This window comes from Bufo bufo, chromosome 8 (assembly GCF_905171765.1).
Source record: "Bufo bufo chromosome 8, aBufBuf1.1, whole genome shotgun sequence".
Classification (NCBI taxonomy): domain Eukaryota; kingdom Metazoa; phylum Chordata; class Amphibia; order Anura; family Bufonidae; genus Bufo; species Bufo bufo.
Genome location: NC_053396.1, coordinates 209,664,964 through 209,687,700, shown reverse-complemented (window position 1 = coordinate 209,687,700; position 22,737 = coordinate 209,664,964). Strand labels below are relative to the sequence as shown.

Genomic DNA, 22,737 nt, shown 5'->3' with positions numbered 1-22,737 from the left:
ATCGGCACTGATGGGTTGGATTTAGCTCTGCCCTAGCCAGTAAAACGGCTAGGGCAGAGCTAAAGCCCGCCCCTCAGAGACGGTGACGTCACTGAACACACTGCCGGGCAGAAGTTTCCGCCCGGTAGTGTGTTATTGAAAACAAAAGAACCCGTGCCCTGCGCGATTTAGCGCAGGGCAAGGGAGCGCATCGGAGCATGAGATGCTCCGATGCTAGCCTCAGGGGGGCTGCCTGGGTGAAAATAAGGGTATGTCCGGGCTCAGCTCTGAACCCGGACAACCCCTTTAAGCACTTCCTGCAGCACATTAACTGGAAGCCTGTCAAAATGTCACTGATTGCAATAGTATACTATGGAATAACCGAAGGCCACTTTCACATGGGCGAGTTTTCTGCGCGGGTGCAATGCGTGACGTGACATTGCACCCGCACTGAATCCTGACCCATGGGGCTGTGTACATGAGCAATGTTTTTCACGCATAACTTGTGCGTTGAGTGAAAATCGCAGCATGTTCTATATTCAGCGTTTTTCACGCAACGCAGGCCCCATAGAAGTGAATGGGGCTGCGTGAAAATCACAAGCATCCGCAAGCAAGTGCGGGTGCAATGCAATTTTCACAGATGGTTGCTAAGGAGATGATGTGAATAAATTGGGATGAGCCCCGGGACCCCATTAACCACTACAGGACCGCCGTACGCAGGATTGCGTCTTTGCGGCGGCCCTGTTATTCCTCCTGGACGCGCCGGCGCGTCCTCTCGCGAGACGCAAGATTTCCTGTGAACGCGCGCACACAGGCGTGTGCGTTCACAGGAACCGGAGGTATACTAGCTGATCTCCAGCCTGCCAGCGGCGATCGTTCGCTGGCAGGCTGTAGATGCGATTTTTTTAACCCCTAACAGGTATATTAGACGCTGTTTTGATAACAGCGTCTAATATACCTGCTACCTGGTCCTCTGGTGGTCCCCTTTGTTTGGATCGACCACCAGAGGACACAGGCAGCTCTGTAATAAGTAGCACCAAGCACCACTACACTACACCCCCCCCTGTCACTTATTAACCCCTTATTAACCCCTGATCACCCCATATAGACTCCCTGATCACCCCCCTGTCATTGATCACCCCCCTGTAAGGCTCCATTCAGACATTTTTTTGTCACAAGTTAGCGGAAATTGATATTTTTTTATTTTTTTATTTATTTATTTTTTCTTACAAAGTCTCATATTCCACTAACTTGTGACAAAAAATAAAATCTCACATGAACTCACCATACCCCTCACGGAATCCAAATGCGTAAAATTTTTTAGACATTTATATTCCAGACTTCTTCTCACGCTTTAGGGCCCCTAAAATGCCAGAGCATTATAAATACCCCACATGTGACCCCATTTTGGAAAGAGGTATTTTGATAGGGGCATGGCGAGTTCATGTAAAATTTAATTTTTTGTCACAAGTTAGCAGAAAGGGAGACTTTGTGAGAAAAAAAAAAAAAAACTATTTCCGCTAACTTTTGCAAAAAAAAAAAAAACTTCTATGAACTTGCCATGCCCCTCACGGAATACCTTGGGGTGTCTTCTTTTCAAAATGGGGTCACATGTGGGGTATTTATACTGCCCTGGCATTTTAGGGGCCCTAAAGCGTGAGAAGAAGTCTGGAATCCAAATGCCTAAAAATGCCCTCCTAAAAGATACTCATTGGAATTTGGGCCCCTTTGCGCACCTAGGCTGCAAAAAAGTGTCACACATGTGGTATCGCTGTACTCAGGAGAAGTTGGGCAATGTGTTTTGGGGTGTCTTTTTCATATACCCATGCTGGGTGAGAGAAATATCTCTCTATAATGACAACTTTGTATAAAAAATGGGAAAAGTTTTCTTTTAGAGAGATATTTCTCTCACCCAGCATGGGTATATGTAAAAAATACACCCCAAAACACATTGCCCTACTTCTCCTGAGTACGGCGATACCACATGTGTGACACTTTTTTGCAGCCTAGGTGGGCAAAGGGGCCTACATTCCAATGAGTACTAGGATTTTACAGGGCATTTTTTACACATTTGGATTCCAGACTTCTTCTCACGCATTTGGGCCCCTAGAATGCCAGGGCAGTATAACTACCCCACAAGTGACCCCATTTAGAACGAAGACACCCCAAGGTATTTCGTGATGGGCATAGTGAGTTCATGGAAGTTTTTATTTTTTGTCACAAGTTAGTGGAATATGAGACTTTGCAAGGAAAAAAATAAAATAAAATCATCATTTTCCGCTAACTTGTGACAAAAAATAAAAAGTTCTATGAACTCACTATGCCCATCAGCAAATACCTTAGGGTGTGTACTTTCAGAAATGGGGTCATTTGTGGGGTGTTTGTACTGTCTGGGCATTGTAGAACCTCAGGAAACATGACAGGTGCTCAGAAAGTCAGAGCTGCTTCAAAAAGCGGAAATTCACATTTTTGTACCATAGTTTGTAAACGCTATAACTTTTACCCAAACCATTTTTTTTTTACCCAAACATATTTTTTTTATCAAAGACATGTAGAACAATAAATTTAGAGAAAATTTTATATAGAAATGTAGTTTTTAAAAAAAAAATTACAACTGAAAGTGAAAAATGTCATTTTTTTGCAAAAATTTCGATTAATAACAAAAAAAGTAAAAATGTCAGCAGCAATGAAATACCACCAAATGAAAGCTCTATTAGTGAGAAGAAAAGGAGGTAAAATTAATTTGGGTGGTAAGTTGCATTACCGAGCAATAAATGGTGAAAGTAGTGTAGTGCCGAAGTGTAAAAAGTGGTCTGGTCTTTAAAGAGAACCTGTCACCAGGATTTTGGGTATAGAGCTGAGGACATGGGCTGCTAGATGGCCGCTAGCACATCCGCAATACCCAGTCCCCACAGCTCTCTGCGCTTTTATTGTGTTAAAAAAACGTTTTGATCAATATGCAAATGAACCTGATATGTGTCCTGTATCCGGAGATGAGTCCAGCGGAAAGGAGCCCAGCACCGCCACGCGTCCTCCGAATCTCCTCCTTGCTGGCTGACGTCACAGAGCTGGAGCGCCGAAATCTCGCAATGCGCGAGCTAGCGCATGCGTAGTTCATTCCCTGTGCTGATGCCAGCACAGGGAATGAACATGATGCCGACACTGCGAATGCGCTAGCTCGCGCATTGCGAGATTTCGGCGCTCCAGCTCTGTGACGTCAGCCAGCAAGGAGGAGATTCGGAGGACGCGGGGCGGTGCTGGGCTCCTTTCCGCTGGACTCATCTCCGGATACAGGACACATATCAGGTTCATTTTCATATTGATCAAAACGTTTTTTTAACACAATAAAAGCGCAGAGAGCTGTGGGGACTGGGTATTGCGGATGTGCTAGCGGCCATCTAGCAGCCCATGTCCTCAGCTCTATGCACAAAATCCTGGTGACAGGTTCCCTTTAAGGGTGTTTAAGCTAGGGGGGCTGAGGTGGTTAAAGTCCATTTACTTTATTATTTTCCATTATAACATGGTTATAAGGGAAAATAATAGCATTCTTTAATACAGAATGCTAAGTAAAAGGTCCATTGAGGGTTAAAAAATAATAAAAAATTACTCACGTCATATACTTGATTGCGCAGCCGTTATCGTCTTCTTTCTTCTTCTTGCAGGACCTGCAAAAGGACCTGCGCTGACGTCATCGCGCTCACCATGTCAGTGCAGGTCCTGCAAGAAGAAAAAAAAAGACGATAACGGCTGCGCGATCAAGTGGATGAGGTTAGTAATTTTTTTTATTATTTTTTAACCCTCAATGGACCTTTTACTTAGCATTCTGTATTAAAGAATGCTATTATTTTCCCTTATAACCATGTTATAATGGAAAATAATAAAATCTACAGAACACCGAACCCAAACCCGAACTTCAGTGAAGAAGTCCGGGTTCGGGTCTGGGTACCAACATTCAGTTTTTTATAATGCGCTTGCAAAACGAATTAAAACACTTTGCACTTGCGCAGAAAAAAACTGAACAACGCAATCTCAGACAAAACTGACTGAAATTGCGTGCGCACTCGCACGGGTTTCCTGCAACGCATCCAGACCTCTTCCACGACGTCCGTGTGAAAGGGGCCTAAGGGGACTAAAAATGACAATATAAAAAAAAAAGTTTGTAAAAACATAAAACAACATGAAAATTTCTAATAATCCGGTCACAATTTTACATATAAAAAAATAAATAAAAAATGTTAACGTAATAACTATCGCAAACTATTAAAATCTAAAAATATTTTTTGTTGGTGGTGAGTGCTGTAGTGGAGAAAAAAAATCGAAATAACCGATTTGCAGATTTTTGGTTATGTTGTCCCCCCCTCCAATAAAAAAATGTAATAGAAAGTGATCAAAAAGTCCTAATAAAAACTACAGCCTCAGCTGCAAAAAAAATGAGCCCCCACACAGCTCTGTAGATGAAAATTTTGGCCAAATTGGCAAATCAGCAAATAGACGAAAAAGTTCTGGCTGTCAGAATCTGAGGAATACAGTTTTAAGTAGTAAAGCAACAGAAATGATGTAAATGTGGTATCGTTATTATGTCCGTTTTAGCGCACAGTGAATGCTGTGAAAATAAAACCCCCAAAAAATGGCAAAAATGCCTTTTTTTTCAATTTCAACCTACACTGCTCAAAAAAATAAAGAGAACACAAAAATAACACATCCTAGATCTGAATTAATTAAATATTCTTCTGAAATACTTTGTTCTTTACATAGTTGAATGTGCTGACAACAAAATCACACAAAAATAAAAAAATGGAAATCAAATTTTTCAACCCATGGAGGTCTGGATTTGGAGTCACCCTCAAAATTAAAGTGGAAAAACACACTACAGGCTGATCCAACTTTGATGTAATGTCCTTAAAACAAGTCAAAATGAGGCTCAGTAGTGTGTGTGGCCTCCACGTGCCTGTATGACCTCCCTACAACGCCTGTGCATGCTCCTGATGAGGTGGCGGACGGTCTCCTGAGGGATCTCCTCCCAGACCTGGACTAAAGCATCTGCCAACTCCTGGACAGTCTGTGGTGCAACGTGACGTTGTTGGATAGAGCGAGACATGATGTCCCAGATGTGCTCAATTGGATTCAGGTCTGGGGAACGGGCAGGCCAGTCCATAGCATCAATGCCTTCGTCTTGCAGGAACTGCTGACACACTCCAGCCACATGAGGTCTAGCATTGTCTTGCATTAGGAGGAACCCAGGGCCAACCGCACCAGCATATGGTCTCACAAGGGGTCTGAGGATCTCATCTCGGTACCTAATGGCAGTCAGGCTACCTCTGGCGAGCACATGGAGGGCTGTGCGGCCCTCCAAAGAAATGCCACCCCACACCATTACTGACCCAATGCCAAACCAGTCATGCTGGAGGATGTTGCAGGCAGCAGAACGTTCTCCACGGCGTCTCAAGACTCTGTCACGTCTGTCACATGTGCTCAGTGTGAACCTGCTTTCATCTGTGAAGAGCACAGGGCGCCAGTGGCAAATTTGCCAATCTTGGTGTTCTCTGGAAAATGCCAAACGTCCTGCACGGTGTTGGGCTGTAAGCACAACCCCCACCTGTGTACGTCGGCCCTCATATCACCCTCATGGAGTCTGTTTCTGACCATTTGAGCAGACACATGCACATTTGTGGCCTGCTGGAGGTCATTTTGCAGGGCTCTGGCAGTGCTCCTCCTGTTCCTCCTTGCACAAAGGTGGAGGTAGCGGTCCTGCTGCTGGGTTGTTGCCCTCCTACGGCCTCCCCCACGTCTCCTGATGTACTGGCCTGTCTCCTGGTAGCGCCTCCATGCTCTGGACACTACGCTGACAGACACAGCAAACCTTCTTGCCACAGCTCGCATTAATGTGCCATCCTGGATAAGCTGCACTACCTGAGCCACTTGTGTGGGTTGTAGACTCCGTCTCATGCTACCACTAGAGTGAAAGCACCGCCAGCATTCAAAAGTGACCAAAACATCAGCCAGTAAGCATAGGAACTGAGAAGTGGTCTGTGGTCACCACCTGCAGAACCACTCCTTTATTGGGGGTGTCTTGCTAATTGCCTATAATTTCCACCTGTTGTCTATCCCATTTGCACAACAGCATGTGAAATTGATTGTCACTCAGTGTTGCTTCCTAAGTGGACAGTTTGATTTCACAGAAGTGTGATTGACTTGGAGTTACAGTGTGTTGTTTAAGTGTTCCCTTTATTTTTTTGAGCAGTGTACAAAGATTTTTTTCTGTTTTCTCCTCAGGCTCATGTGGATGCCCCAGTAACGGCGGAAATAGAGCAAAAATAAAAAGTGTCAGTGTCCCCCAGAGGTCTTTTATTGACCTTTTGGGAGAAATATTACCTGCCAAAAAATAAATAAAAAAAAATAAGTAAAAAAATATAATAAGAAATACAAATAAAAGAAAAAAGTTTAAAAAAAATTGCCCACACCAACCGAAACCTTCCCCCCGTGCGTTATAAATCAAAACGGCCGACACAAAATAGGGAACTTATTGCAATCATTTATTTTGGTGTCAGTTTGTACAGTTAAAAACCATAAATCTATAGTTTGCGGTTTTTTGACAAATTAAACCCAAAAATGGAAAATTTCTCAAAAAAAACCCAAAAAAACATACTACTTGGGATCCTTTCACACGAGCGAGTGTGAAAGGATACATACGTGTGCGTGAGCCCTAATAGGATAGGACATGTTCTATGTTTTTGCGGAACGGACATACGGAAATGAAACGTACACGGAGTAACTTCCGTTTTTTGCGGACCCATTGAAGTGAATGGGTCCGCAAAAAAAAACCAGAACGGACACGGAAAGAAAATACGTTCGTGTGCGTGAGCCCTAATAGGACATGTTCTATGTTTTTGCGGAACGGACATACGGAAATGAAACGCTACCCGGAGTAACTTCCGTTTTGAAATGTATGGTTCCGGGGGGAAAAAAAAAACGGAACGGGCATGGAAAGAAAATATGTTCGTGTGCGTTAAGCCCTAAGCGCCGTCCAGAATTACGGAAACATCCAAGAGCCACTTGTCCATTTCCATAACTCTGCCTTTGTTTTCAAGATCTCTGCTTGCCTGTAGTGAATGGGAGCCTTGTTTATTTGCAGAGTCCCCCTATCTGCTGTGTCTGCTCTCAGCGCCTCCTGGAGCACAGCTCGGAGGTCGCCACCTAGTGGCCGGAAATCACTGCAGCAGGTGAACGGAAGAGGAAGAGCGTGCAGCAGACACCCAGTCCTCAGCGTGCTGCTGCTGCCTAGTGCACTAGGTGGGTACCGGGGAAGGGGGAGGGGGACAGGGATGATGGGAGTGATTGTAGGGGATCCAGGAGCTGTAGAGGGCAGGGGATGTGTGCACAGGGCTCATGGAGGAGGCAGGCAGCCATGCACAGCTCTGCACCATGCCTGATGCCCCTGCCCTCTGTCTGCACAGGAGCCTGAGGTCGCACAGGATGCAGAAGTTCTGAAAATGCTGGAAAATTACATCAAACTTAAAAAAAAAAAAAAAAAAAACAATTAAAGGGGCTGTCCTTGTTTTCTTTATGTTAACCCCTTCCCTCCCGCAGTGGGATCTGTACATGCCTGCTTCTGGTCGCTTGGTTCTGAATCAGTGGGTTCGGGGGTTATCCTCACCTGCGCGCCCCATTGACTGGCCTCAGCAGTGAAGTGTCCCCAAGCGGTACGTCATTGCTGGGCCAGCCATTGGCAGCGGCGCAGGTGACCCCCGTCCGTGCAGTAGGTTTACATGGAGGACCATGGCGGGGAGCAGGTAAGTACACAGGTCCCACAATGAAAATCACGGACGACCTTTCCCTGTGTCTGATCCACGGATTGCACACGGACCCGTTTATTTATATGGGTCAGCAGAAAAAACGGACAGCACACAGATGCCATATCTGTGTGCTCTCCGCCTCTGTGCGGCTTGGCAGCAAATGATAGAACCTGGCCTATCCTTGTCCTTTTTGCTGACAAGATTTGGCTTTTTTTTATTTATTTTTTTACAGTGGATCCCGTGAAAATTGCCAGAAGCACATGGACCGCAAAACGGATACGGTCGTGTGCAGGAGGCCTAAGTCTCATAGTTGTGATGCCGGCTTCCGAGGTCGGGTGGTCTCTGAGCCGTCCTTACTCTGAGTAGTACTATAGACACGACGAACGCGCTGCTCCAATACCTCAAAAATAAAACCGCGTTACTCCAATCTGATAAAGGGATGGCGTATCGCTAGAACCTCGCTGCCTCCCCGTACACATCTTATGTCGCACAGAGCGGCAGGGTCGGACTACCTAAGACAAATGTCTTACGCCTGGGAGACGAGAATCGGGCCCGTTCTCTCGGGAGGTAAGCCGCCATCAGAAACGTCCGTCAGCGGCGTTCTCTGTATGTTTTTGGTCGCAGTCGGCTGAGTGACACGGATATGGAATGTGTATGGTCCGCTTTTCCCCCGGTGACGGGCAGCCGTTCTGAAGCTCCATTCTAATGACCGCGGTTGTCTTCGGTTCCCTGCACAGGTTACGGTGCCGCACAGCAGTTTTGCCGCATTTCCGTAGCAGGTTTGTCACAGATTTTGCCACGAATGTCACCCTGTGCATTGCCAAGTGTAAAAATCCACAGGGATCCTCCGCAGCGTAAGTTGCGATGCTGCGGATTTAAAATCTCCACCGCAGGTCCGTTTATGGATCGTTTTAGTTGATTTCTTCCGCAAGTTTTACGCAGCGGCAATTTGGCAAAGCATCTGTCCTGTGTAGACCCGGTCTGAAGGATCTAAATCAACACGGTGACCCCTTCCTTCTCCGGATGGTGGAGGTCTCAGAGGTTGGACGTCATGGCGTATACTAGTGATAGGACCTTATAGGTCTGTGCGTTACCAGATAATTAGAGAGGGAGGATCCACGGACGGGGAGAATAACGTAGAATTGTGCAGTTTGAGTTGAGCCGTAAATTTATGATGTCGCTGGATATTAGCGGAGGACTGTCCATCAGCAGTCCTGCAGGAGGTTCTCCAGGTCTAGAAAGGTAGAATCCGCACCCAATATGGTTTCTGCAGCTTTGTAAGAGTCCATGTTGTCTTTCTGATTTAGTGCTTTTTCTTTTAAGATCCTGAAGAAGCTGCAAACTTTGGTCCCCGCAGCCGCGTCCCAGCGTAGGTGGGTGTAGCAGCGAGATCTTGTGGAAGATTTGGGGAAATATGGAGAACCCAGAGAAGACAAGACATGATGGACTGGCCAAGAGCTTGGATGAAAGTGTGGTGGCCCAGGTGAAACCACCACATGACAGCTCGACGGGACCCGTAGCCGCGTCAGGGAAACGAAGAAGAGGGAGACCACCGCTAAGCAGACATGACAAAGTGGATGTCCCCATATTGGAGAGACTCTACAATAACGTGCAGCAAAGTGTGGAAGCGTCAGAGGAGGGGGAGCAAACATGTCCTCCTAGAACCCCTCAAAGATCCTCCAGAAATGAGGAGATGATGATCGTCACCGGTGACCAAGCTGAAAATGTGGGGGGATCAGAGAAGAGGCGGAGAGGAAGACCCTCGCAGAGCAAGACTGGGACTGTGCTAAAGAAAGAAAAAAAAGAAGACACCGGGGTCCTAATAAAAAGGGGCCGCGGGCGGCCTCATGGAAGCACCAAGAAGTTTGTGGTAAGATGGGAATTATAAAATGGTACTGGACAGGTATACAGGGGATGAAGCAGAGCTGGAGAGGTATACAGGGGATGAAGCGGAGCTGGAGAGGTATACAGGGGATGAAGCGGAGCTGGAGAGGTATACAGGGGATGAAGCGGAGCTGGAGAGGTATACAGGGGATGAAGCGGAGCTGGAGAGGTATACAGGGGATGAAGCGGAGCTGGAGAGGTATACAGGGGATGAAGCAGAGCTGGAGAGGTATACAGGGGATGAAGCAGAGCTGGAGAGGTATACAGGGGATGAAGCAGAGCTGGAGAGGTATACAGGGGATGAAGCAGAGCTGGAGAGGTATACAGGGGATGAAGCAGAGCTGGAGAGGTATACAGGGGATGAAGCAGAGCTGGAGAGGTATACAGGGGATGAAGCAGAGCTGGAGAGGTATACAGGGGATGAAGCAGAGCTGGAGAGGTATACAGGGGATGAAGCAGAGCTGGAGAGGTATACAGGGGATGAAGCAGAGCTGGAGAGGTATACAGGGGATGAAGCAGAGCTGGAGAGGTATACAGGGGATGAAGCAGAGCTGGAGAGGTATACAGGGGATGAAGCAGAGCTGGAGAGGTATACAGGGGATGAAGCAGAGCTGAGAGGTATACAGGGGATGAAGCAGAGCTGGAGAGGTATACGGGATGAAGCAGAGCTGGAGAGGTATACAGGGGTTGAAGCAGAGCTGGACGGGTATACAGGGGATGAAGCAGAGCTGAAGAGGTATACAGGGGATGAAGCAGAGCTGGAGAGGTATACAGGGGATGAAGCAGAGCTGAAGAGGTATACAGGGGATGAAGCAGAGCTGGACGGGTTTACAGGGGATGAAGCAGAGCTGGACGGGTATACAGGGGATGAAGCAGAGCTGGACGGGTATACAGGGGATGAAGCAGAGCTGGAGAGGTATACAGGGGATGAAGCAGAGCTGGAGAGGTATACAGGGGATGAAGCAGAGCTGAAGAGGTATACAGGGGATGAAGCAGAGCTGGAGAGGTATACAGGGGATGAAGCAGAGCTGGAGAGGTATACAGGGGATGAAGCAGAGCTGGAGAGGTATACAGGGGATGAAGCAGAGCTGGAGAGGTATACAGGGGATGAAGCAGAGCTGGAGAGGTATACAGGGGATGAAGCAGAGCTGGAGAGGTATACAGGGGATGAAGCAGAGCTGGAGAGGTATACAGGGGATGAAGCAGAGCTGGACGGGTATACAGGGGATGAAGCAGAGCTGGACGGGTATACAGGGGATGAACCAGAGCTGGAGAGGTATACAGGGGATGAAGTAGTAGTAGGTCACGTAGTCCACAAGTCAGCTTGGGTGTCCAAACAGATAGGCCTCTTGCAGACGAGCATGTGCGGACGCGATGCGATTTTTCACCCAGCTCCATTTACTTCTATGGGGCCAGTGTTGCGTGACAATCACAGAATATCGAACATGCTGCGATTTTCACGCAACGCACAGGTGAGGCGTGGAAACCAACGCACCTGTACAAAGCCCCATTGAAATGAATGAGTCAGGATTCCGTGCGGGCGCAGTGCGTTTGCATCACGCATTGCACCCGCGCGGAATACTTGCTCGTGTGAAAGGGGCCTTACAGGTCCAGCGCCAGGGATTAAAGGTAAGTGTAGTCAGATAATTAAAGGGCCATTCCCATCTTGAACATTCATGGCTGAGATTGGAGCACCTGTCTTCAGGGGCATGCACACATCTGATAGGGCTCCATAGCGTTACTTACTATGGATCCCCCCCCGTCCCACCCAGCTTCCCAGTGCTCATGGGTCAAGCAACACGGAACTCAAAGTGCGATTTTACTGTCTAATGTATTATTTTTTTTTATTAAGTGGAAGAAATTTTAATAAAAAATAAAAAGTCACCTGCTTTAAAAAAAAAATATATATCTCATGTGTCTGCCTGCGACAAACACTAGGGGGAGCTCAGTAACTAAGAATTTATTCAATTACCATTGTGATGAATGGAAGCTGTAAATAATATTTTTGTGCAGCGCCCTCCTAGTGGTGGCTGCTGAAAAATGCAATCAATGTATGTCGGGAACAGACGTAGCTGTTCAGTGGCTGGTCCCACCTCTTGGTCGTGGTCTGTGTCCATGTTAGTTACGCCACCCGCTGTCTTATGTGACGACCAAGGTGCCCTGAGTCACAGAAACAGCTGAGCCCTCCAGGATGGGTATTTAAGGCCCCTTTCACACGGGAGAGTTTTCCGCGCAGGTACAATGCGTGATGCGAACGCGTTGCGCCCGCACGGAATCCGGACCCCTTCATTTAAATGGGGCTGTGTACATGTGCGTTGGTTTTCACGCATCATTTGCAATCGCAGCATGTTCTATATTTAGTGATTTTTGCGGAACACTGGCCCCATAGAAGTGAATAAAGCTGCGTGAAAATCGCATCCGCACTGGTATGCGTTTTTCACGGATGGTTGCTAAGAGATGTTCAGTTTTTTAAAACGCATTAAAGTGCATTGCACCCGCTCGATAAAAACCGAATGACTTTGTTTGTGAAATCGCGCATTTTTCACTGAATGCATTTGCAACGCTTCCGGACCTAATCCGTACACGCTCGTCTGCAAGGGGCCTAAGGGTGCTGGGCATGCTATGTGGTATAGGGAGGGTGCAGCGGCAAAGAGGTCAGTGTGGATCCGACCTTTGGGACTTCTACCGATCATGAGAACAAGAGTCCTGTGTCCTTGTATCGGTGGAGTGGTGGTCGAGCATGTCCACTGCCATTACATTCAAACTCCATGGGACGGTGGAGCGCTCGCCATCTCTGGCAGTCCCTTAGTGATGGATGGAGTAGCAGAGCATATGTTCGACCACCGCTCCATTTAAACCAGAACCCCCCCCCCCTTTCCTTGTGATTAGTGGGAGTCCCATAGGTTGGACACGGCCGATCTGATAAGTATGCAGTGGATGGGGGATACCCCTTTAGCTTTATTATTCATTTATCACCTGAAATTTCTTTTATTCTATCAGGATGGCGAACCATCTGCTTCCTTCCAGGCAGAGAAGAAAGGAAGAGGGAGACCCAGAAAAACGCAGCTCCTTCTCCTCGATCAGAACTCGCACGTGCCGCAACTGCAAGTACTGACCATGAAAGTGAGGAAAACGAACAAGGACGCTCATCTGAGGGTCCACAAGAGGGAAGAAACAAAGGTAGTAATGGAGGTGGTCACTGACAGGATTGCCAGGGTCAAAATTTCAACTGGACCGTATACTTTACTTTAGTCCTGGCGCACCTGCCCTGACCGTGCAACAAAAACGGACAGCCGAGTCAGCTCTGCTCTATGTCGGTTCTGTAGCTGTTCCCGTGGGCAGGCACACACAGTATACGGTAGCTTCCCCCCGGTGAATACTGCATACACATTTCATCATCACCCCCCTACATACAGATGGCGGGAGCGTCTGGGCCAATGCCGCAGAGGTACATAGTTTGCGCTGTGCATGACGTTTTGGCGCATGCGCAGTGCAAACTTAAAGGCTACTTTCACACTGGCGTTTTGGCTTTCCGTTTGTGAGATCCGTTCAGGGCTCTCACCCAGCGGTCCAAACCGGATCAGTTTTACCCTAATGCATTCTGAATGGAAAAGGATCCGCTCAGAACGCGTCAGTTTGCCTCCGTTCCGTCACCATCACCGCTTGACGAAACTGAGACAAACGGCACACAATGTCAGTCAATGGGGACGGATCCGTTTTCTCTGGCACAATAGAAAACGTCTTGGCTATGTTACAGCTAATACAAACGGATCCGTTCATGACGGATGCATGCGGTTGTATTCTTGAAAAGGATCTGTTTTTGCAGATCCATGACTGATCCCCCCCCCAAAACGCGATTGTGAAAGTAGCCTAAGGGAAAAAAATTATCGACAGTGTTTTTTTTCATAGATTTTTGCAATCAAGTGGCTCACCTCACTGTTACTATGAATTGGTCGGAAGGTGCACTATCCACTGCAAACACAGATAATGTACAGTGATGCCATAGTTATAGAAAACATCCTGGTGCTAATGCTACGCTTATTTTATACATTGGTTCCCGTCTGCCGGTGTCAAGGCGATCTCTGTAAGATGGGAACGTAACACTAAATACTACCTGTTATAGTGCCATGACGGCCACCATAAAAACCATGTGGAACCTGCATTCCCTGTACATTATGGCGGTCTGTAGGGTTGTTTCGATACCAACATTTTGATTCGATTTCAATACCATAAAAAAGTATTGCGATACTCGATACCACGCAAAAAAAATAAAACACCAAAAAAAGCTGCGTGCATTCCGCATTTTATGAAACGTCCGGCCAATAATCGAACAGTCCGATCCTATTTTTGGGGGGGACAAGGTGACTAAAAATGGCGTTTTTTATTTATTTTATTTCTGTTACAGCGTTCACCACATAGGAGATTTTTTAAAATATTTTAATAGTTCGCACTTTTTTGGGCGTGGCGATATGTAATATGTTTATTTATTGTTTATATATTTTATATGTAAAATTGTGAAAGGGGGTGATTTAAACTTAATATTTTGGTGTTTTGGTTTCTTTTTTTCCTTTTTTATTTTTTTTATTTTTTATTTAATGACTATTTTCCTCCTTAGGGGCTAGAACCTGGGATCTTTTCATCCCTTGTCCTATTCACCCTAATAGAGCTCTATTAGGTGAATAGGACTTTATACTGTCCCTGCTGCCCTGTGCATAGTGCGCACAGCAGCAGGGAGGGTTACCATGGCAGCCGCCAGGGCTTCAGTAGCGTCCTGTCTGCCATGGTAACCGATCGGAGCCTCAGGATTACACTGCTGGGGCTCCGATCAGAAGCTGCCACTGCACCACCAATGAAGAGGAGGGGAGGGGACCCTGTGGCCACTGCCACCAATGATTATAATACTGGGGGGTGGGGGGAGGCGCACTGCGCTACCAATGAAGATAAGTAACCTTTTAATACAAATACAGAAGGCAGGTGCTGGCGGCAGAATCACATAGCCGGAACCCGACGTCTATGACAGGGTGCTGCGATCCGCGGCAGTTAACCCCTCAGGTGCGGCACCCGCCTCCTGTATTTGTATTAATTGGTGAGTCATCACTCTCTCTTCTTATTGGCGGCAGTAGCACTGGGGGGAGGGCGGGGGAGACTCCTTTTCCCCTGTGCTGCTGAGGAGAACATGGAGCGTGCTGAGAGCAGCGTGCACCATGTTCTCTGATACTAGGCTGTGCAGTAGGGCAAATGTCAAATCCCCGTATCGAATCGATACCGGTACAAAAGTATTGATAATTCGATACCCGCTACAACCCTAGCGGTCAGTATAAAATGTTTTTTTTCTTCTATATGTAATGATGGGCACTCCTCCTACTGGAATAAATATAGATACAGCCCTATATAGTTTGCAAACATATTTTTATATTTTTTTTAACATTATAATAAATCTAAATGAATATAAAAACCAAGAACCGTTAATATGTATACATATATTTCATGTTTTCTTGTTAATTCATAAGGCCCCATTCACACGTCCGCAATATCGTTCCGCATTTCGCGGAACGGAATTGCGGACCCTTTCATTTCTATGGGGCTGCACGATGTGCTGCTGGGATACAGAATTGCGGACCCGCACTTCCGGGTCCGCAATTCCGTCCCCCCCCCCCCCAAAAAAAAATATTGCGGACAAGAATAGTCATATTCGATTATTGCCGGCGATGTGCGGTCCGCAAAATGCGGAACTCACATTGCCGGTGTCCGTGTTTTGCGGATCCGTGGATCCGCAAAACACGCTACGGACGTGTGAATGGACCCTTATTGTAATAAGAACATTTCTAGGACGCCAAAAACACGTGTCCGTTAATGCCTCCTTTCTAATAGAACGCCGAACTAACTAAATGTGGCAAGACGCCAAAAACACGTGTCTGTTAAAACCCTTCTCGGGGTAAATGCTGAATATATAACTCTAAGCAATGTGCACCTTTACATCGGGATGAAATGGACAATATCTAATTATTTATTAGGAGTTCTTAAGTAACAGATCAGGGGAAGCATTGTTCCAAACCAGGATTTTTATTACAACAGACGTATTAATCCCCAGAAAAGTGACGGTACCGCCATCAAATAACGCCATTATATTTATAACCCTATCACCTTGGGAAGCCTGCGATACTGGGTCAAGATTTCATGTTTGTGACTAATATTAATCGATTGCTCATATGTAGTGTTGAGCGAACTTGTGTTTTAAGTTCTGCGTCCAAAGTTCGGGTTATCGAAAAATCCCGTTATGGATTCCGCTACCGCGGACCATAACGGAATTTGGAATCCATAACGGGATTCTTCGATAACCCGAACCCGAACTTAGGACGCAGAACTTAAAACACAAGTTCGCTCAACACTACTCCTATGTTCTTATTATAATTATGAATGAAGAATAGATGTATAAAACGAGGGCCCTATTTATGAAATATATGTATACGTATTAATGTTTTTTGATTTTTTTATATTTACTGAGATACATTTTGTTAAGCATTATAATACATTTCCAAACTATATAGGGATGTATCTACAGGGTGGGCCGTTTATATGGATACACCTTAATAAAACGGGAATGGTTGGTGATATTAACTTCCTGTTTGTGGCACATTAGTATATGTGAGGGGGGAAACTTTTCAAGATGGGTGGTGACCATGGCGGCCATTTTGAAGTCAGCCATTTTGAATCCAACTTTTGTTTTTTCAATAGGAAGAGGGTCATGTGACACAACTTATTGGGAATTTCACAAGAAAAACAACGGTGTGCTTGGTTTTAATGTAACTTTATTCTTTCATGAGTTATTTACAAGTTTCTGACCACTTATAAAATGTGTTCAATGTGCTGCCCATTGTGTTGGATTGTCAATGCAACCCTGTTCTCCCACTCTTCACACACTGATAGCAACACCGCAGGAGAAATGCTAGCACAGGCTTCCAGTATCCGTAGTTTCAGGTGCTGCACATCTCGTATCTTCACAGCATAGACAATTGCCTTCAGATGATACGAGATGTGCAGCACCTGAAACTACGGATACTGGAAGCCTGTGCTAGCATTTCTCCTGCGGTGTTGCTTTCAGTGTGTGAAGAGTGGGAGAAGAGGGTTGCATTGACAATCCAACACAATGGGCAGCACATTGAACACATTTTATAAGTGGTCAGAAACTTGTAAATAACTCACGAAAGAATAAAGTTACATTAAAACCAAGCACACCATTGTTTTTCTTGTGAAATTCCCAATAAGTTTGATGTGTCACATGACCCTCTTCCTATTGAAAAAACAAAAGTTGGATTCAAAATGGCCGACTTCAAAATGGCCGCCATGGTCACCACCCGTCTTGAAAAGTTTCCCCCCTCACATATACTAATGTGCCAAAAACAGGAAGTTAGTATCACCAACCATTCCCATTTTATTAAGGTGTATCCATATAAATGGCCCACCCTGTATATTTTTTCCGGTAGGAGGAGTGCCCATCATTGCATATATACAGTGGGGTTTTTTTGTTTGTTTTTCAGGCAGACACTACAGACAGCAGAAGAAACACCCATTTTTTTTTTGCAGGACTGCGTGTAAATTCACGGATAGTTGGCAACCCTGGTCAGGGAGACCCCGATGAATGTGGAGGGAGATGTGTGGACGAATAGGAGAGAAGAGGGTGCTCGGCCTCAAGGGTTCACAAGTCACTGAATATCCGGCAGAAAAATCCACGCAAAAAAAAAAAACACACAAAAAAAAGTTTGTGTTTTTTTGCTGCAGAAAAGCAATCGGATTTCTCATTGCAAAGGGTGAAATCGGCTGTATAAGCGGACACGCTGCCGATTTCGCGCAGAACTCTCATCCACTTTGCTGGTACTGTACAACGCTGCGGATTTGCCTTGTGAAATCAGTCACGTGTGACCCCGGCCTTAGACGTGACCGTGGAATATAAACGGTAAAGGAGTGTGAGGAGATAGCTTTCAGTAAGTAGCTGATGCCACGTTGCAGTATAAAAGATCATCCACGTAATGCCCACGGGTGATATAGTCACAGGACCATTGGCCTGACGCCGGGGGTGAGAGAGTTGCAGCCATATTGTTTACGTACTGGTGACAATCTTTTTATAGGTTATTATATATTAGTACCAGTTCTCTTAGAATTCTTATTACATTTTAACATATTTCACAGAGCCATCCCATGACATACATGTAACATGTCTAATGCAGAATGTCGTCTTGTAGGAGAGAAAACGAGGGCGACCCAAGAAATGCCAGACTGCCATAGTAGAGAATGGTGAGCAGGTCGGTTGACAGTTCTCTTCTTTAGATCTGTCTTTGTCTCCTGTTCTGTCTCTTCGTGTTTTTTTCATCTTATATATATTCACCATCCAGTACTAATTTATAATTTGAGTTTAGTATTAAACAGTAGTTTACATACATTACATTACTTATCCTGAGTTACATCCTGTATTATACTCCAGAGCTGCACTCACTATTCTGCTGGTGCAGTCACTGTGTACATACATTACTTATCCTGTACTGATCCTGAGTTACATCCTGTATTATACTGCAGAGCTGCACTCACTATTCTGCTGGTGGAGTCACTGTGTACATACATTACATTACGTATCCTGTACTGATCCTGAGTTACATCCTGTATTATACTCCAGAGCTGCACTCACTATTCTGCTGGTGCAGTCACTGTGTACATTACATTACTTATCCTGTACTGATCCTGAGTTACATCCTGTATTTTACTGCAGAGCTGCACTCGCTATTCTGCTGGTGGAGTCACTGTGTACATACATTACATTACTTATCCTGGACTGATCCTGAGTTACATCCTGTATTATACTGCAGAGCTGCACTCACTATTCTGCTGGTGGAGTCACTGTGTACATACATTACTTATCCTGTACTGATCCTGAGTTACATCCTGTATTATACTCCAGAGCTGCACTCACTATTCTGCTGGTGGAGTCACTGTGTACATACATTACTTATCCTGTACTGATTCTGAGTTACATCCTGTATTATACTCCAGAGCTGCACTCACTATTCTGCTGGTGCAGTCACTGTGTACATACATTACTTATCCTGTACTGATCCTGAGTTACATCCTGTATTATACTCCAGAGCTGCACTCACTATTCTGCTGGTGGAGTCACTGTGTACATACATTACGTATCCTGTACTTCTCATGAGTTACATCCTGTTTTCTACTCCAGAGCTGCACTCACTATTCTGCTGGTGCAGTCACTGTGTACATACATTACATTACTTATCCTGTACTGATCCTGAGTTACATCCTGTATTATACTCCAGAGCTGCACTCACTATTCTGCTGGTGCAGTCACTGTGTACATACATTACGTATCCTGTACTGATCCTGAGTTACATCCTGTATTATACTCCAGAGCTGCACTCACTATTCTGCTGGTGCAGTCACTGCATACATACATTACGTATCCTGTACTGATCCTGAGTTACATCCTGTATTATACTCCAGAGCTGCACTCACTATTCTGCTGGTGCAGTCACTCTGTACATACATTACTTATCCTGTACTGATCCTGAGTTACATCCTGTTTTATACTCCAGAGCTTCACTCACTATTCTGCTGGTGGTCACTGTGTACATACATTACTTATCCTGTACTGATCCTGAGTTACATCCTGTTTTATACTCCAGAGCACTAATTTACATGAGACCTAATTCACACAAACATAATTTTCATTCATGTGTACAACGTGCAGTACATGGACCCATAGAAGTAAACGGTGCTATGCCGAGGGTCCACGTAGAATATTTCAGGACATGCACTAGTTTGGTCCGCATCTCATGGAATATGAATCTGGAGACAGTTGGGGACAGGTGTCTCTGGTGGTCGCATGGTCTGTGCCCTGTGCAAGCATGGACCTCACTGCCAAAACATACGGATGGTAGCTGGGGCTGCTGTGGGTTGGTTTGGACAGCAGGGGAGCTGTTGGTCGGCTGGACTTTGCAGCAGGTGCTGTGTGACAGTGGTCACCATGCGGAGCTGCGGCAAATTGGAGTATAGACCCACTCGAGAGAGGCCTTTGTGACCTGGTGAGTGGGCCTATGCAGGAAACATGTGTGAAGTTCGTCATGTACAGGTCAATGCTTGGCACGTGGACATGTGTCCATGGCCTCTTCTCCACAACCCCAGTCCTGGTAGTTAAACCCCTTAGATTCTGCGTTCAGTGTTGACCATGGAATCTAAGGACTTAGAGGGCTGAGGCACCTTCTGTTGGCCGATCAGTGCCCTGCCTGTGATGCCGTGGAGTTATCAAAGGCCCCCAGGTCTGCCATGGGTGACCACAGCTTCCAAATTGTAATTAAGTCAACATATATCGTTTATACCTAGATGCCTCACGTATGTCATGGTTTTAGTGTGGAGAAAGCTATGGACGAGGACTATCTGCCCCAGACAGATGCACAGACCTACCAAGACTCAGAATGGGAGAAAAATCATATACGTACAAGAGGTAAGAATATAGCTTACAGAAAAAATAAAGCCCACTGAAAGTGTGCATCCAAGCCACTCGTGGTTTACAGTCACCATTGCTCTCCTACAGATGTAGTTGTCTCACATGACACCAGCTCAGAGGCATACTTCGTTCTCGAAGACTCTTCATCTGCACATCCTCCAAGGACAAAGCATCCTCACTTCCAGCAAGCTGTCCTCACAGAGTTGTCAGAGTTCAGATCTCAAGTGACCGAGGAGCTGGCGACTACAAGGTTGAACGTGGTAGAAGGGGCTGAGTTGGTTAGATCGGCCATTGCTGGAGTATCTGCTCAGATCCATCAGCTTGGCTTAATCCTTCAGTCCTTAGTCAACGTTTTCAGCGCTGCCGATTTATTTTCACAGCAGTCATCTTGTGCCCATGTGACTTCTTTGCTCAGTCCTCGGCAGGACTTTCCACCTGAAGTTGCTACAGATACCCCTCAGCCTCTTGCAGATACCTCTGCCAATATCAATGGAGAAATCTTATCTTTCCGTATCCCCTCTCATGACACACAGGTAGAGTCTTCTTCAAATACGACCTTAGATCCATGTCTACTCAAAAAAGAAGACCTTTGAAGGTGACCGGCCTTGTACACTTCAGGCTGGATCCATCGTTCATTTACCTGGGCCCTAACTGGCTGCACAGTCCTTGTTCCTCATCTTGTCTGCAAGAACTTTCCAAAAGAGAACTTCTTTAGGGCTTTCTGATGAATGTGCAGATGTTCCTAACACTAACACTTCCTACCAGCTCTGTGGACCATCATGAAGTGATCTTCGATGTTGCACATACAATTTTTCTGCCCCCATCATATAGCAGCAACCATCAGCTCATCAGGATCTCCCCAGGAACTTTCTTCTCCAGCCACCTCTCACAATGTCATGGACAAGTCTTACCCCGATTCCTTCAGTGGTTCTCCTGACAGGTATTTAGCTGCCTCAACATCTGCTCTCCACTGTAATCAAAACTGATCCACCATTGTGTCTGTTCATGAGAATTTACATCAACTAAAGCATACAAACCCCTATGTAGAACCTTTGCCCGACTAAAGCCATGGACACTGTGCGATGATGGGTCAAAGGGTTGTTTGTAGGAACATTGGTTCCTGATCATCGCCCCATGTGAACCTGTCCTATGATTGTTGTTGTCGATCATCTGACTTGTATGGGAACGAACGGTCACTTAAATAGAAGTAAATTGTGCCGATTGACTTTCTAGATTAGATAGTAGATTAGATTATCTGCCGTTTTAGATGGGCCCTACTCTTAAAAAGGTCTTCTGGCCATTCCCTGAAAATTTCTTGGCTCTCATTAGCAGAATGTATGCCTTGTGGCTTCTGTGCCAGTATTAAAGGGGCTTTCCGGAAGTTAAAGGTGTATTCCCATCTGGGACATTTATGACATATTGATGGGATATGCTATAAATGTCTGGTAGGTGTGCGTCCCACCTCTGGGATCTGCTCACGTCTCAAAGTGGGGCATCTCCGTGAATGGAGATCACGCTGCACACGAGCTTCTTTCTCCATTCCCCTTTGTCGGACTTCTGAAAATAGCTGAGGGAGCAGTGACTCGAGAGGACACCATGCTCTCCATTCATGGCAGGCCCCGTTCCTGAGATAGAAGCGTGTCCCAGAGGTGGTCTTATCGATGTGCCACGTAGATGGGACAACCCCTTCAAATGTTGATGACCTATTGTACCAGATCGGTCGGAGGTTGACTCCCTGCACCCCTACCAATTAAATGTGTGACTAGGCTGCTTGCTGTGCAGCCTTTTCATATTCTGCCAGGCACAGCGCCGCACCTTGTGTAGTGGCTGTGCTTGGTATTGCAGTTCAGACCCATGAATGTGACCAATGAATGTGACTTCACTGGCCTAGGAAGGGGCAATGGAGCTCACCTGCCTCTTCTAATTGCTAATTGTCGGGAGTCGGACCCCCACCAGTCAGAAACTGATCCCCTGTCCTGAGGGTAGGTCATCAATATTTACTCCATTGTGTTATATTTTCAAGATGGCCACATTGGGCCTTGATAACTAGCACTCTCATCATCCCTGTGCCTGAATTCCGATCTGAATACGTTGTGATGTCACTTTTTCTGCCATTTTGTTCATCGTGTATTATTTGTAGACATTTGATGGTTTAATAAATGGGATAATTCTTTGTCGTCGTCTGTTAAATTATTTTTCAGTAAATCGTAGTTCTATTTCTTTCCCCCCGGATGCGGTCTTCCCTTCATTGTCGGGTAGTTGCCACATAATGGCGTGTGTATATGGCTCGGTGACGTCAGCAGCGGGTGTCGGCTGTATGTTCCTCCTGTCACCCTGCTGAAATGGCCGGGAATGGGGATAATACAGATCCTGCTCAATTAACCCCTTAGATGCTACAGTCGATAGCTAATTTTGGGATGAAAGATGTATAAAGGGGTATTCCGGTTAGAGCGTTATCCCATATCTACATGATAACTATTAGATCGGTAGAGTCCTACTGGTGGGAACCACCACCGATCATGAGAACGGGGGCCCTCTACTCCCTGCAGCCGCCCTGAAATGAACGGAGCG

The 22,737-nt window shown here is 45.9% G+C and overlaps 1 protein-coding gene across 1 annotated transcript; it reads left to right on the top strand.

Moving 5' to 3' along the window:
• Positions 1-7,195: 7,195 nt before the first annotated feature.
• Positions 7,196-22,024, top strand: LOC121009491 (origin recognition complex subunit 4-like). Its single transcript, XM_040442643.1, has 6 exons — positions 7,196-7,269; positions 9,096-9,642; positions 12,657-12,836; positions 17,897-17,956; positions 20,043-20,163; positions 20,254-22,024. The coding sequence occupies exons 2-6, from the start codon at positions 9,187-9,189 to the stop codon at positions 20,757-20,759; spliced, it is 1,323 nt and encodes a 440-aa protein (XP_040298577.1). The 5' UTR covers positions 7,196-7,269; positions 9,096-9,186; the 3' UTR covers positions 20,760-22,024.
• The last annotated feature ends 713 nt before the right edge of the window (positions 22,025-22,737 follow it).

Coding starts and splice junctions, on each gene's coding strand:
- LOC121009491 (XM_040442643.1), top strand. CDS start 9,187: ATGGAGAACCCAGAGAAGACAAGACATGATGGACTGGCCAAGAGCTTG. Junction 12,837..17,896: donor ACAAGAGGGAAGAAACAAAG/GTAGTAATGGAG, acceptor GTCGTCTTGTAG/GAGAGAAAACGAGGGCGACC. Junction 17,957..20,042: donor TAGTAGAGAATGGTGAGCAG/GTCGGTTGACAG, acceptor GTTTATACCTAG/ATGCCTCACGTATGTCATGG.